This window comes from Aptenodytes patagonicus, chromosome 17 (assembly GCF_965638725.1).
Source record: "Aptenodytes patagonicus chromosome 17, bAptPat1.pri.cur, whole genome shotgun sequence".
NCBI classification, from domain to species: Eukaryota; Metazoa; Chordata; class Aves; order Sphenisciformes; family Spheniscidae; genus Aptenodytes; species Aptenodytes patagonicus.
Window position 1 is genome coordinate 7,492,664 of NC_134965.1, and position 13,424 is coordinate 7,506,087.

General features: G+C 63.4%; 1 protein-coding gene across 1 annotated transcript in view; it reads right to left on the reverse strand.

The window, feature by feature from the left end:
* Window positions 1-13,203, reverse strand: part of RTN4RL1 (reticulon 4 receptor like 1) — a 33,102-nt gene extending 19,899 nt beyond the window's left edge. Inside the window, exon 1 of the mRNA XM_076354755.1 lies at window positions 13,094-13,203. Within this exon, the coding sequence (XP_076210870.1) occupies window positions 13,094-13,106 (13 nt within the window). The 5' untranslated portion in view covers window positions 13,107-13,203. The remainder of the gene's footprint in view (window positions 1-13,093) is intronic.
* Window positions 13,204-13,424: the final 221 nt, after the last annotated feature.

Here is a 13,424-nt window from a genome sequence, read left to right on the forward strand (position 1 = left end):
CCACCCAGGGATTTCTTTCTGCCTGCTGCAGTGGCACAGCCAGCGCCGCTGAACTGTGCCGCAGGCGTTTCTCCGGTGTTTTGCTCTGCTTCCAAAATGGAGAGCCGGCTAAATGTTCTCCGGTGAGCTGGGGAGCCACGGCATGGATTACCAGACCAGCAGAAATGGTGGCAGCACGTGGTGGGTGGCTGCAAGAGGAGCTGCCGGAGCAAACCACAGCTCCAAACCCCAAACCCGAGGCCAGGAAAGAAAATGGCATCGGAGGGTCCTTGGGACAGCTGGCATTCGGCCTGTAGCATCGTCTCCGGCTGGCAGAGCCCAGCGCGCTCACGGCACGTGGCAGGGCTCTAAAAGCTCGCTCGGTGGCAGCTTTTGCCGCCAGTTTCGGAAGGACGGGCAGGTTTGAGCCAGGGTAACGCGTTGCGGGAGGAGGCAGCCGGGCGGGTGTTAGAGGGGTCTGCACCGCAGGGTGTTCAGCCGGAGCCCCCTCGGACGTGCCGGCAGCGGCTGCTGCGGGGGGGAAAGGCGGCATCTGGACCCGCATCGCTCAGCCCCGTGCTCGCCCCAGCCCGTGGAGAGGCTGAAAGCGAGCTGATGGAGAGGGCAGGAAAGGGGAAGGGAGAGGAGAGGTGGGGAGCGGGGAGGAGGCGCAGCCGGCCCCACCAGCCACCTCGCCTCTCTGCATCCCAGCTCCATTTGCAGATTTATTAAATTGAGAGCCAATTTCAACATCATTTCTTTCAAGGAGCTCCACCTCGCAGGTGTGCGGAATTTATTTGAGATAAAGAAAACCATTACAGAGAGACAGCAATCTTCAAAGACCACCTCGGAGACCTGAGAGAAATAAAAACACTAGCCCGTGCAAATGTGCAATTAAGTTTCAAAATACTCGTGCTCCATGAAAAGCTCCGTCCCTGCAGAGAACAGGCCTTTAAGGCAATTTTCCCAAACCCTATTCAGCATTCACTCAAAAATGCCTTTTAAAAACAACATGTGATTTTTTTCCCCTCTCTGCCTCGCTTCTCCTCCCCCCGCGCTCGCTCCATCACTCCCAGGTGGGACCCAGACAGCTCCGGCGGGGACGTGGTTCCTCCCAGTTTGGTGGGCGACGTGGGGCACAGGGGGGTCCCATCCGCGCGGGGCACGGCTCCGTCCCATCCTCCGGTCATGTCAGATCCACAAACCAGGAATTTTTAGAGCCGGGTTTGTTATTCAAGGAGAGCGCGACACCGGCGCAGCTCCGCCTGGGGACGGTTGGCCGACTATTCCCAGCCGCTGGAGCTTTGCATCCCTTATTCATGGGTCACTCTCTGCTCGGTGATTAATTAAAAATGCATAATTAACCTGTGGAACGCACTGCCACGAGGTATCAGGGAGGCCAGGAGCTTAGCGGGATTCGGGGGAGGATTATATGTTTAAATGGATAATGAGAACATCTGCTGGCACATTAGCAAGGATCAAGCAGAATTAGGGAGAAGAGCCCAGCTTGCCGCTGGCGCGGGGTGCAGGAGGGCACCCCCGGGGCCATCTCGAGGGGGGCACCGCTGGTCCAGCCCCTCACAGCGGCAGAGATGCCAACGCGCCCGTGCACACTCGGGGAGGGAGATTTCGGGGCCGAGCGAGTGTGCTCGGGGACGGGGCAGTGCCGGCGCTGTCACTGCGGGGCTGGTTGCCTTCGGGCTGGAGGTGGCTGCCCGGGACAGACGAGGGTCAACGCACTGGCAGCTCTTTGCCAGAGCCCCCAACCCAGCAGCTGCCTCTTGTATCCAGAGGCCAGTGAGATGCCGGGGGCTGACCCTGACCCCCGAGGACACCCCAATAAGCTCAGCCATAGCATCATTAAAACCCCGGGGAGAGCACCCATCAGCTGCAGCAACTCCTGCAAACGACACCGTGCTTGCATGCAAGGAGAAGGGCTTTGCAGATCATCTGTGCCACTGTCGGTGAGCTCCAAAGTTACGGCACGGGACCGAGAAGCCAAGGAAAGCGCAGGAGACGCAAGACAAAGCCTTGGCCAAGCTGGCCATGCAGTGTAGCCCAGCTCCAGGGCGCGCAGCCCATGCAAGGGGCAGTTGCTGGAGGTCTCCAGCCTCCGGACACCACGTGGCTCCCAGAGCTGAGCCTGGCATAGACCATTGTGCCCGTTGCAGCATCCTCCATCCACCCTGGGCTCCGCGCCGGTGCACAGACAGCTCCCACCATCCCCCCTTGCACGGGCGGCACAGACCACTTGCTTTGCCTCATTTTTTTTCCCCCAGCCCCAGAAGTTTTCTTAGAAAAGCCTGGCAGAGAAGCCAGCAACTGCAGAGCAAACTCGGGGCCGACGGCAGGATTATTAAATCCCCGTCCGCAATCCCCTCTAGGTTCAAGCATCTGCTCTTTTGCATCGTAAATCTGCCGCTGCATCATTAGCACTAACTAATGGTTGTGCAAGGCCTGGGAACCGTGACATGTCGGGGTGCAGAAGCGCTGAGGACTCTTGGCAACATCCCCGAGACCTGGGGGTATCGCAAGCCCTTCACCCAGCGGCACGGCGAGGGCAGTGCCAGGCGCCCAGCGTGGCTCCGGCTTTGCAGCAGCTTGGAGCAAGGAGGGGAGCTATCCCCTGCCTGGGGGAGATGCCGGCACCCAGGGGATGCTCAGCCCTCCTGGCGAGACCCAGGATGCTCCCACTGTCCCTTCGCAGCATTTTGGAGGTGACACCACAGACGCAGCAAGATGGGGCGACCGGAGGCATTTTGGGTGCTGTGGCCCCCCCCCCATCCCGGCCTCGCTGCCTGTCCCCCAGGATGAGGTGGCTGCAGCACATCATGCTCAGCCTGCCGAGCGCGTAGGGGGCCTGCTGGGCTGGGGTTAATCTCATTGTCACACTTTCCCTCCTTCTTGCTGGCTTGGCGCGCTTTGACCCGCTGTGAAATTGTGGCCAACAGCACTGAATATTTTAAGAGCAGCAATGCAGTCATGGCCGTGCGGCGGAGCAGCAAGGCAGGCCGGGAGCAGGGCTGGGCCCTCGCCTCCCCCCCGCCACCGCCAACCCATTAGCACAGTTCAGGGAAACCTAAAAAATTCAAAAGACACTGAAATATGCAGCATTTTGCTCTCTCTGGAAATGACGCGCTTCGCTTCCCAGATGCTCCCGAGTAGGAGGTTGTAAATAAGCGGCTTTATGGCACGGGGGGTGTTGCTGACGGGGCTGCGGGCTGCTGCAGAGCCCAGATTCACACCCCGATCCCCGTCCTGCCCCTCGATGGGGACACATAGGCGCTCGGGCTGGGGACAGCCCTGTGCCCGCCGGGCACCGGTGCCCATCCTTGCTAGCGCGGTGCGGAGGTATCGGCCATTAAAGGACCTTCACCTCTCCGTCTGCGGCCTCTGCCCCCTTTCCCCTTGAGACATCCCTTCGACGCATCCCTCCTCCCCTCGGCCGGGCGAACGGCCGGGACGCGGGTGCCGCAGGACCTGACGCAAATGCCTGTCCTCAGCACTTCTGCTATCTGGGGCACGGCGGAGCAGCAGCGGCGAGGAATTAAAAAAAAAAAAAAAAAAAAAAAAAGGCCAAAAAAAAAAAAGCCCTATTTGCATAAACCTCCCAAAAAGAGGAGCTGGAGCCTGAGCCCGGAGAGCCAGAGCGGCTGCGAGCATCGGATGGGGACCACCAGAGCTGATAGCGAGTGCAGTAAGTAGTAGGGGAGCATCGCCTGGACCAGGGCACGCTTTGCCACCGGCTCCCCGCACGTCCCCGAAGTGCTGCCCCGGGGCTCGACACCCCGTCCAGGAGTGACATTGGGACACTTTTGCATTCAGGTCTTAAGAGGGCAGATTAATCGCCGTGTGCTGGATCTGTCACGCACGGGGATATATATTCTTCTCAGAATTTACAAGTAGTTCTGTCTGAGAAATAAACAACCGGAGATAAAAATTACATTGTCACCGTGCAGGTGTGATCGATGGAAGAGACAAGCCCTTGGAGCGCCGGCGAGATGCCACCGGCACAAGCCACCCAGGGAGCGCCGGCCCCTGGGAGATGCCAAAGGGGCTCAGGGAAAGGCGGCGGAGTGCGCTTCACCAACCCCAGCCCGTCGTGTCCCTGTCCCAAAGGCCGGGGAAGGTGTGGACGGCCACCTAGGCCATTCCCAAGCGGGGAAGATGCCGAACCTTGGAGAAAACAATGCTGGTGATGGGTGACCATGAGGAGCACCCATGAAGCAGCTGTGGGAAGGATGCCTGGGGCAGAGCAGTCAGCGGCAGAGGGGGCTGCAGCCCCCAGGTCAGCTCCTTGTAAAACCCTCTTGGGCCCCGTCTCGAGCCCCCAGCCCTCCCCTCCAGCGTGTTTCCAAGGTCAACGATGGGCAGAAGGCAGAGCCGGGCAGGCAGCCGCCGCAGCCCCCGGGGACCAAGGTGCAAGGAGGATTAATGGGGTTTTCACCACGCTCCTTTCTAGTTTGGTTTCTCCTCCATCTCTCTCTGCTTCCCGTGGCTGCATTGGCTTTGGCCAGGCTTGTCGCAGTGTCACAGAGCTCCCCGGGGAGGGACAGACATAGGCTCCTTCATAGCTTAAATCTGAAGTCTCACTGAAAGCAGTAAACAAGCATCGCGTGGATCCTCTCCCCGGCCTTCAGCATCCCGAGGAGCCAGGACCAGGCTCGACCTGCCGGGACAGAGATCCCAAAACCAGCTAGGGCAGCCCGGCAGCCGGTCCTGCAACTGCCTTCGGTCTATTAATAAACTCGAAGCAGCTGGTGGAGCCTCCGCCAAGCCGGTCCTCGGGATTTATCCACATTGCTCTGCCTTATCAGCCATGCTTTTCACAAGCACTTAAATTCAGGAGGAAAAGGAAAAAGTGAAATCAGATAGAAATGCAGGTCTGTTTGCTGTTTTCTCCAATGAAATGGTTCTGGGTAAACAGCAGACGCCTTTGATGAAATCCCAGCAGGCTTAAACAATAAAGCTGGTTACAAACTCAATCTGGCACAGATATCAGATCTGAAATTGTTTCAAAAAACATGTCAACATTTTCTAATGCTGCTGCAAAACTTCCTCGGCACCTTGCCACAAGCCTGCGTCTGTGACGCAGGACCCACGCCGCTGTCCCGGCGCGCGCCGCTGCTGCCGTAGTTCCCACGGGGAGTCCTGTCCCGGCCCCTCTGCACCCCTCCGCTGGCCCGGAGACCCCTGAGCTGCCGGAAGATGCTCGGTATCACCTTGGAGACATGAGATGGTCCCCAAGCCACCAGGGAAGGACCTTCCCCGCTCCGGGCACACCAGGTTGTTTTCCAGCTGAAAATCCAGTCGCCATCCCCAGGCGCGGCCTGGCCAGGGCTTCATGGTGCTGGAGGTCTGGCAGGGTTGGACGAGGGGCATCAAGCAGAGCGGCCGTCCCATCCCGGGGACAGCGCTCAGCCCTGGGTTCATCCCAGGTGCCACCAAGGACAATTGACTTTTCCACGGAAAAACAATTTGCGCAGTGCTAATGGTGGCAGAGAAGCACAGCCAGGTACCCCTCTTGAGTTTTGCCTCCGGTGTGCCACGTCTGTATCCCACTGGGAAACCAGCCACGGCCCAGGGCAGGATGAAGCCGCGCGGTGATGCACGGGTCCATCCGATGGAACGCCTGGCTGGGGGCACGGCTCCACCCCTCTCCTAAACCCACGGCGCAGGCTGGGGGGTATGACGGGGACTTCATCCGGCGGAGGTTGGTTGTGTCAGGGTGACAGGCGATTTGCCAGCTCCCGTTAACAAGTGCCCCTCTGTCGGCGTTGGCGTTGGAGCAACAGGGACCATCTGAACTCGGAAAACACGTGGACCCAGAGAGCGATGAGGCAGGTCCCACGTCGGCATCTCCGGGGCGAGTCTGCCAGCTACCCGGCACCGGCGCTTTCCGAATGGCGTCAGTGCCCGGGGTCTCTGGGGGACACCAGAGGACGCAGGTCCCCAGCGGGGACTAAGGCGAGGGGGCGAGAGGCTGCCGAGAAGGAGGAGGAGGCAGGTCTGGTCACACCACGAGCGGGGACAGCGTCTTGGCACCAATTAGGAAGCTGGCACCAGCTCCGGGGGTGTCTGGGCCGCCCCCTGGGCTCCGTGTCCCCGTCCATGAGGAGCTGCTCCCCGAGTGCGGGGACAGACACCAGCTTTCCACGTTGGACCCGGCCTTATGCACGCCCCGTCCCACACCCCCGTGGAAGCCCCCAGCCCGGAGCTGATGCCCAACACAGCTTGTGTCCTGTGTGGCAGCAGGACAAGGGACAGCTGCGCTGGAGCAGCAGAGCCCTCGTCCCTCCCGGGAGCCGGAGAGGACAAAGGGGACGCAGGAGAGGAGAAGCAGGGCAGGAGGAGGAGGGGGCCCGGGGCTGGTGGCCCTGGGGGGCACGGGGGGGCTGAGCCCCAGCTCTGGCGCAGCATGGTGGGGGGGGGAAGCGGCAGATCTGACCCCTCTGCAGAGGTTGCCTTCGCCATCGATCCCTGCTGCACTCAGGCTCATTAGGGCCGGGGAGCTGCTGCGAGCGGCTGGCAGAGGAGACAGACGGGGGGAGCGCTCGCCGTGGCTCCCTGGATCGTATTAAATATTTACTTTGTTTTGTTTTTCCCAGCTATATTGATCGGGGGGGGGGGCGGGGGGCGGTCGAGTGCTGGGAGGGAACAGCAGAGGCAACAGCTGAGCTGCAAAGACGGGGACGGACCTGCCAGGGCACTCCTGAAGGCTGTACCCGTTCTCTCCGGAGGTACCCCGTCCCGTCCCCCCTGCAGAGCTGCTCCCCCCCGGAGCCATTCATCCCCCCCCCCAGGGTCGGGGCGAGCATCGCCAGCACAAGGGGGGGGCTGCAGAGGGGCAGCTCCCCCTCCCCATCCCACGCCAGCCCCATCTCAAGGGATGCAGGACGGGGGGATGCCCAACGCGACGGCGCTTTGTGCCGGGGGGTGTCTCCTCGCCCCGGGCCGGGAGGTGCCCCCCACGGCCAGGCTGGGCCCCGGGAGTGGCCGCGCAGCCGGCACTGTTTCTATTTCGAGAGGAGCTCTACTGGAAAAGGAACAAAAGCCGAGGGAAGCTATAAATAGCCGCCTCCTTCACACCAGCGCCTCCTCCGCCCCAGCATCCTGCGGCCGGGGGGGGGGGGGGGGGGGTGTCCCGCAGCCTGCCCCGCGCGTGGCCCTACCATCAAACCCCCTCCTCGTTTTCGGGCCAACGTCCCCATCCGAAAACCGGAGGGAATAAAGCGCTGAGGAATATTTGCCGCTGAAGCAGAACGGGCTCTGAACAGCGGTTTGCCAAGTTGCCCGGCAGCTCTGACTGGCTCCCCGGGGGGTTCGCCGCTGCCCAGCTGGGCTCCGCACCCACAGACACCCCTTGGGGCCGGATTCAGCTGCCTGGGGATGCTCCTCTCGCCCCGGCACAGCCCTCCCTGGCCCTGGCTGCGGCTGGCGAGAAGCAGGGAGAGCCAAGCAGCTCGGGCAGACCTACTTTCAAGGCTTTAATCCTTTTTGCTTAAAGGATCTTTTTTTTTTTCCTCCCCCCTTTTTTTTTTCTTTCCGTGCGGCAAAGATGGGGTCTGATCAGAGGAGAGACGCAGGGAGCTGACAAGCTGCGGAGTACGGAGAGAAAGGAGAAAGAAATACATATTTATTACCCTCAATTATTAAAAAATAGATAGCAGCAGATCTTAGGCCCTGGCAGAGGCACTGCGGAGCCGTTTGTCTGAGGACTATTTTGTTTTTTAAATTCCATTGAAATTATAATATGCCTGGCTTGTTAGCACAAACACCCCGGCACATCCCTGCCGAGGGGGGATCATCCCGGCCCCTCTCCCGGCTCCGGTGTGCTGCCCAGGGGGTGGCCGTAACCACCACCCCATGGGCTGCCAAATTTGCAGGCGGCGAGGAGACAGGGCGGCTCGTGGGGCAGGAGCTGGCAGTGGCAGCCAGTGGATGCAGCTGGCAGCCTTTGGCCCCCTCTGCCTTCACACCAGGGGATCAGAGGGGCTCTGCCCCGCGCAAGCACATCCCCACGCCCAGATGCTCATTGATGCCCAGCCGGGCAAAGGTCTCGTGGATGAGCGCTCACCCAGGCCGCTGCGGGCTCGTCATGGGGCCAAAGAGCACCAGGATATTCTCCGTGCATGAGGATGGGCTTTGCACCCCTCGGATGGCACCGTGGGGGTCCTGTGGCCACGGGGCCGGGGTTTCCCCCAGCTAACCAGTGCAAACGCCGGTGCAAACACAGCTGGAGAAAAAAAAAAAAGCGGTTCCCAAGTGCGGCACATGGGGCTGGCGGAGCCGCTGGCACCTCCCCTCCACTTGCAGGGCTGCCTCGGTAAGGAGCCCTGCCAGCGCAGCAGACAAATTCCCTCCTGCTGCTGCTCCCTGGTAAACAACGGCCGCAGCCTCCCCGTGTGATGGTGATGCTGGGACATGGGGCGCACGTTGGAGCATCTCCCATGCCCTCCAGCACCAGCACCCCGCTCTCCCCACGGCAAGGCACCGTCGGGATGCGATGGACCATCGCGGAGCCCCAGTCTACTGTGCCATCACCTCTCCGGGGCCAAAACCTGCTGCCGTCCCGTCCTGCTAGCCACGAGCCGGGGAGAGACACGGCCCCGAGCACAACCGGCTTTCGGCGCTGGGAGTCACCGGGGTGGTCATGACACTACCAGCCCAGGCAGGAGCATCGCAAAAAGCCGCTCGCCAAAGCTGGGCTGGCTCCAAGCTGCCGTGCCGGCTCCGAGCTGCCGTGCCAGCGCCACCGGGAAGCAAGCAGCTGGCGGGCACATGTGCTGTTAAAGATGAAAAGGAGCTTTCTACACCAAATGGAGCATTTTCTGCTTAATAACCCCCCAGTCCTAATCTGCGCAAAGAAGATTGCCCCCTGCATCTCCCTGTCCTGCATCTGCCACTTGCCGCTGCCCGCACTTAACACGCGGGCAGCGCCGCGGCTGCCAGATTGGCACGTGCCAAGCCGTGCCCTGCCCTCGGCAAAACGGGCATGAGAAAGACCGGCCGCTGGGGAGGGCAGGCGATGCCCGGCACCAGGCGCAAGCGTTTTCTCCGTCAGCGCCGAGCCTCCATCATTTGTCACCAGTAAAAATAATATTCCTAAAAGTGTCCCCCCCTGATTGCCGGGTGGCAGGCGCAGGGCTGCGGGTTTCCATGGCGATGCCGTTCCGCAGGGATGGTACGGGGGATCGGCACTTCCTCAGTTTGGGAGATGGGACGCGGTGCTGACATCCGGAGCCAGGACAGCACCAGCTGCGCTGCTGGCAGAGGGACCTGGGGCCAAGCTGGCTTGTCCCCCTTTGGGCTCAGGCAGCATCACCCAAAATAGCGGGGAAGGAGCACTCTCGCCGGAGAGGACAAGGATGCTCCTGCATCCCACTGGTGCCCCGGGGGCTGTGCCCTGCACCCCCTGCCCACGCCGGCACACAGACCCCCCAGCTCCTCCTCACTGACCCCCACCAGCGTCCCACTCACTTCTGGCCCCACGGCTCTCCCCGCGGCCTCCCGACCTCCCACTTGTTGCCTCTGCTCTTAAATCAGATGCCAGCCTCCTTCGGCCGGTGCCGGGTCGGGGCAGCACCTCGCCCGTCCCGCCCCACAGGGAACCCAAACAACAGCCACCATCGCTCGGGTGCCAGCACCTCGCCTGCCTGCCGCTGCCTGCCGCTCCACCAAAGCGCTTTTAAAGACATAATCTGCTGTTAATAACCAGAGTTTATACCGAATGCGGCTAAGCCCTGGGATTGCACTTTGCAAACAAAGCCCAAGTTCTCAGCTATTTGGGGGCGGCTGGAGGAGCTCCTTGCATCACCCTGGGGTCCCCCGATGTGGGGCAGAGCAGGATGGGTGGCTGGCCCCAGTGACGCGGGGCTGAAGCGGCCGTGTCCCGGGTCACTCCTCTGCAAGGGGGAGGGGGTTGCCTCCGCGCTGCTCCGGGGCTGGCCGGGGGCACTGCCGGGAGCTGGTGACACCCCCGATGGGGGGTGGCTCTGGCTGTACCCCGTGACCACCATATCCCTCCAGGCTCCCACGCTTCCCTGCCTGGTTTTTGCCTCCCAACGCGGTTTTGGCTTTTGCTGCCAAAACCCATCAGCGCTCCAGCCGTGTTCAGCAGCCCGAGTCCTTGCCCAGCCCCGGGGCGACCATGTCCTGCTCACGGCCTCATCCTGCAAACCACAGAGACCCACTGCCTGTGGCTCTGGCCCGTGCCACCGGCTCCGGCACCACCAGGTGCCTTGGGGAAAGGTGGGTGTGAAATCACGCCGGAAAATGCATATTTTTACGTCTCACCGGCAGGTTCACTGGTGTTTTTAGGGCAGCGCTTTAGGCCACCTGGAGCGTCACCTGCGGCCTTGGGCACCCGGATGGGACCGTGGGGCACCGGGTGCGGCACTTTAGGCAAAAGGTGGGAATAACATCCAGCCGCGTGTGGCTGTGGCTCTGACCCTGCCGGGCTCCGTCAGCGCGGGTCACCGAGTGGTGACAGCTCCTTCGCATCCCGGCTCCAGGTCCAGGCAGGTCTCGCTTGCCCGAGCCCACCTCGTTTCCCGCCCCCCCGGCACCGCCACAGGGACAGCCTGGGCCGCATCCTGACCCCCTGCCCAGCCACCCCCCTTGCTTCGCCGGGCACAGAGAGCTTGTGGCTTCCTCTCAGCTCTTTAGGAAATTAAACTTTTATAAGCAGAAAGGTTTCTGGGCTCTCAGCTCCCCGGCGCAGGAACCGCAGCCCAGCCTGCGTCCGCACCCCGCCTGCCAGCTGCTCCCCTGCAGGGAGGGATGGGGGCTGGACGCCCCGTCGATGGGCTGAGTGATGGCAGGGACAGGGACGTGGCTGCCCATGACCTTGGTGTTATCCTTGACCTGGAAATCTCCTTCTCCTGCGTTGCCAGCGTTGCACTCCTGCCTGTGGCCACCTCCGGCAGGGTGCACGGCGCAGCGCCGGCCCCGCCGACACCCTCACCCAGGCTGGAGCTGCATCCCGCGCTGTCACCCACTGCCACACTGACAATGAGGTCCCGGTGCCCAAAATCCACCCCAAATCCCACCAGTGGTGCCCGGTGCCTCCGCGGCTGGAGCTCACGGGGCACAGGAGGCCCAAAATGCCCCTGGGCATCGCAGCGCTGCCCTGGCCACGCCGCTGCTGCCTGTCCTTGCTGCAAACCTCCGGCAGCAAAACACCTTTGCCTCGCGTGGTACCGTGCACAAAGCCGTCCCCCCGCGAGCAGTGGGCACGCAGAGCTGCCTCCCCCGGGGACATCGCCTGTGGGTCCTCCAAGCCCTGCCACGTCCCCCAGCCCCAAGCCCAACCCCGGTCCCCAGCAGCGGGACGGGGAAGGCGGTGGCAGTGCCACCATCAGCCTGTGCTGCCTCCCACCAGCACAGCCTCACGCTGCCACATCCCTCGACAAAGCCAGCTGGCCCCGAGCCCCACCGAGGGGTTTGGCCCCAGCCCGGCGCCCCGGCGGCAGCTCCCCCCGTCTCCCCTCGCCCCCCCGCATGGGCTGTCCCCTCCGCACCCCACTTGGGGCAAATGGCGGGGACCGGGACCCCCTGCCCAGGGACACCTGGCCACGGCGAGACGGGGAGGGGAGAGCTTCTTGCTGGGATGGAGGCCTCCTCTAACTGCCTGTTGAATTATTCAGGAATGGCATTAACTTATAAATGAGTGTGTTTGACTGATTTTGTGGTTGATGTACAGATAAATTCTAATGAAAGACAGCTACAAGATTTTAAATTATTAATTAGACTGCCACTTAACAAAGCCTATTTGGCACTCTATTTCCTTGCTTAACAAGACAAAAACTTTAAGAATAGGTTTTGCATTAGCCTACAGGCTCTTCAATTTGCATTTTGTTTTTCTAGCTCCAGAAATGAAAGCTGTAGATCTTGACCTTAACAGGCTACCCCTGGTGGGATGCAACCCCGCCGGCAGCCCCGCCGCCTGCCTCCACCTCAGGCTCCCCGTTTCCCAGCCTGGATGATGCTTTTCCTCCAGCCAGCAGCACCGAGGCTGGGAACCGGAGCTGCTCCGAGGGTTTGGGGTTTATTCTCAAGACCGCCAGCCTGGTTGAGTTAATGCGCCGAACAAAGCCGAGGCGGGAGCCGGAGAAAGGAGCATCCGAGCGCGAGGCCCCGCAGACACAAGGTGACATTTCCCCCAGTGGGAAAAAGCATCCCCGGGGTGGCAGCGGGGGTTCTGTCCTGCCCAGGGGTCCGCGCCCCAATGTGGGGGGTTGCGGGCGTGGCGTTGGCACCTTCTCCCGCTGCCGGAGCCTCGCCAGAGAGGGGCATGTGGTGGTGGTGGCAGCGAGGGCTGGGCCCTGGGCTGCACAGCTGCCCCCTCCCCAGGGCGTGGGACCGGGGGGGGGGGGGGGGGGAGGGTGGCCGGCTGGGGTCCCCCCACGCAGCACCGCTGTCCCCAGCATCTCCCCGGGACTGGACTGGGCGCAGCAGGGCTGGGGGTCCTGGCCCCTCTCCCACCCCGGACCCCCCGGGGGGGGCCGGCTTCTCCCCTCGCTGTGATGTCAAAAAGCTCCCCTATGATGTCCCAGGCGGTTGCCATGGAAATAGCGTGATGTCACAGCGGAGCGAATCTCCTCGGGGGGGCGGAACGGGACGGCTCGCCCCAACTTCCCCGCCGAAGCCCCCGCGTCCCCCGGTGAGCCCCGTTTCCCCTTCCCTCGCCCCGGGGGACGAGCACCGGCCCCCCCGGGACCCGCCGTGCCCCCGTCGCCTCGGGACCCGCCGTGCCCCGGTGCTCCCCCGCGCCCGCCGCAGCCCCGCTGCCTCCGGGACCCGCCGTCCCCCGGTGCCCGCGGGACCTGCCGCCTTCCCCAGTCCTGCGGGACCCGGCGCCTGCCGTGCCGCCCCCCCCCGCTCCTCCCGGTCCCCCCCCCCTCCCCGCCGCGCTGCGTTCCCGCCGTGCGCTGCCGGTGTCGCTCCCCGGGGACCCCGGGGGGCGCCCGAGCCTCGGTGGCGGCGGCGGCGCCGGTAACGCGGCGGCGGCGGGGGGCGCCCGGCGGCGCGGCCCCAACTTCGGCGGGGAGACAAACTTCGGGGCCGGCCCCGCTGCCCCCGGTACCCGGTGCCCTCCCGGTGCGGCGCTCACCTTGGCGGAGCATCTTGGAGCCGGGGCGGGCGCGGTCTCCCGGCGGCGGCGCTTAAAGCCGCGGACGCGGCGGCGGCGAACGGTAGCGGCGGCGGCAGCGGTGGCTGCTGCTGCACCGGGAACGAGGAGCCGGGGCCCGGGCGACCGGCCCCCGCGGGGGCATGGCGGGCCGAGCCGCAGCGGCACCGGGGAGCGCCGGCCCCGGAGCACCGGGGAGCGCCGGCCGCGCCTCTGCCCGTCGCGCGTCCCGCCGCCGGCTTTTAGGGGGGAGCCGCCCCCTCGGGGCTGGGGCCGCCGCCGCCCCCCACCCCCTCGGGCCGAGCCTATAAAG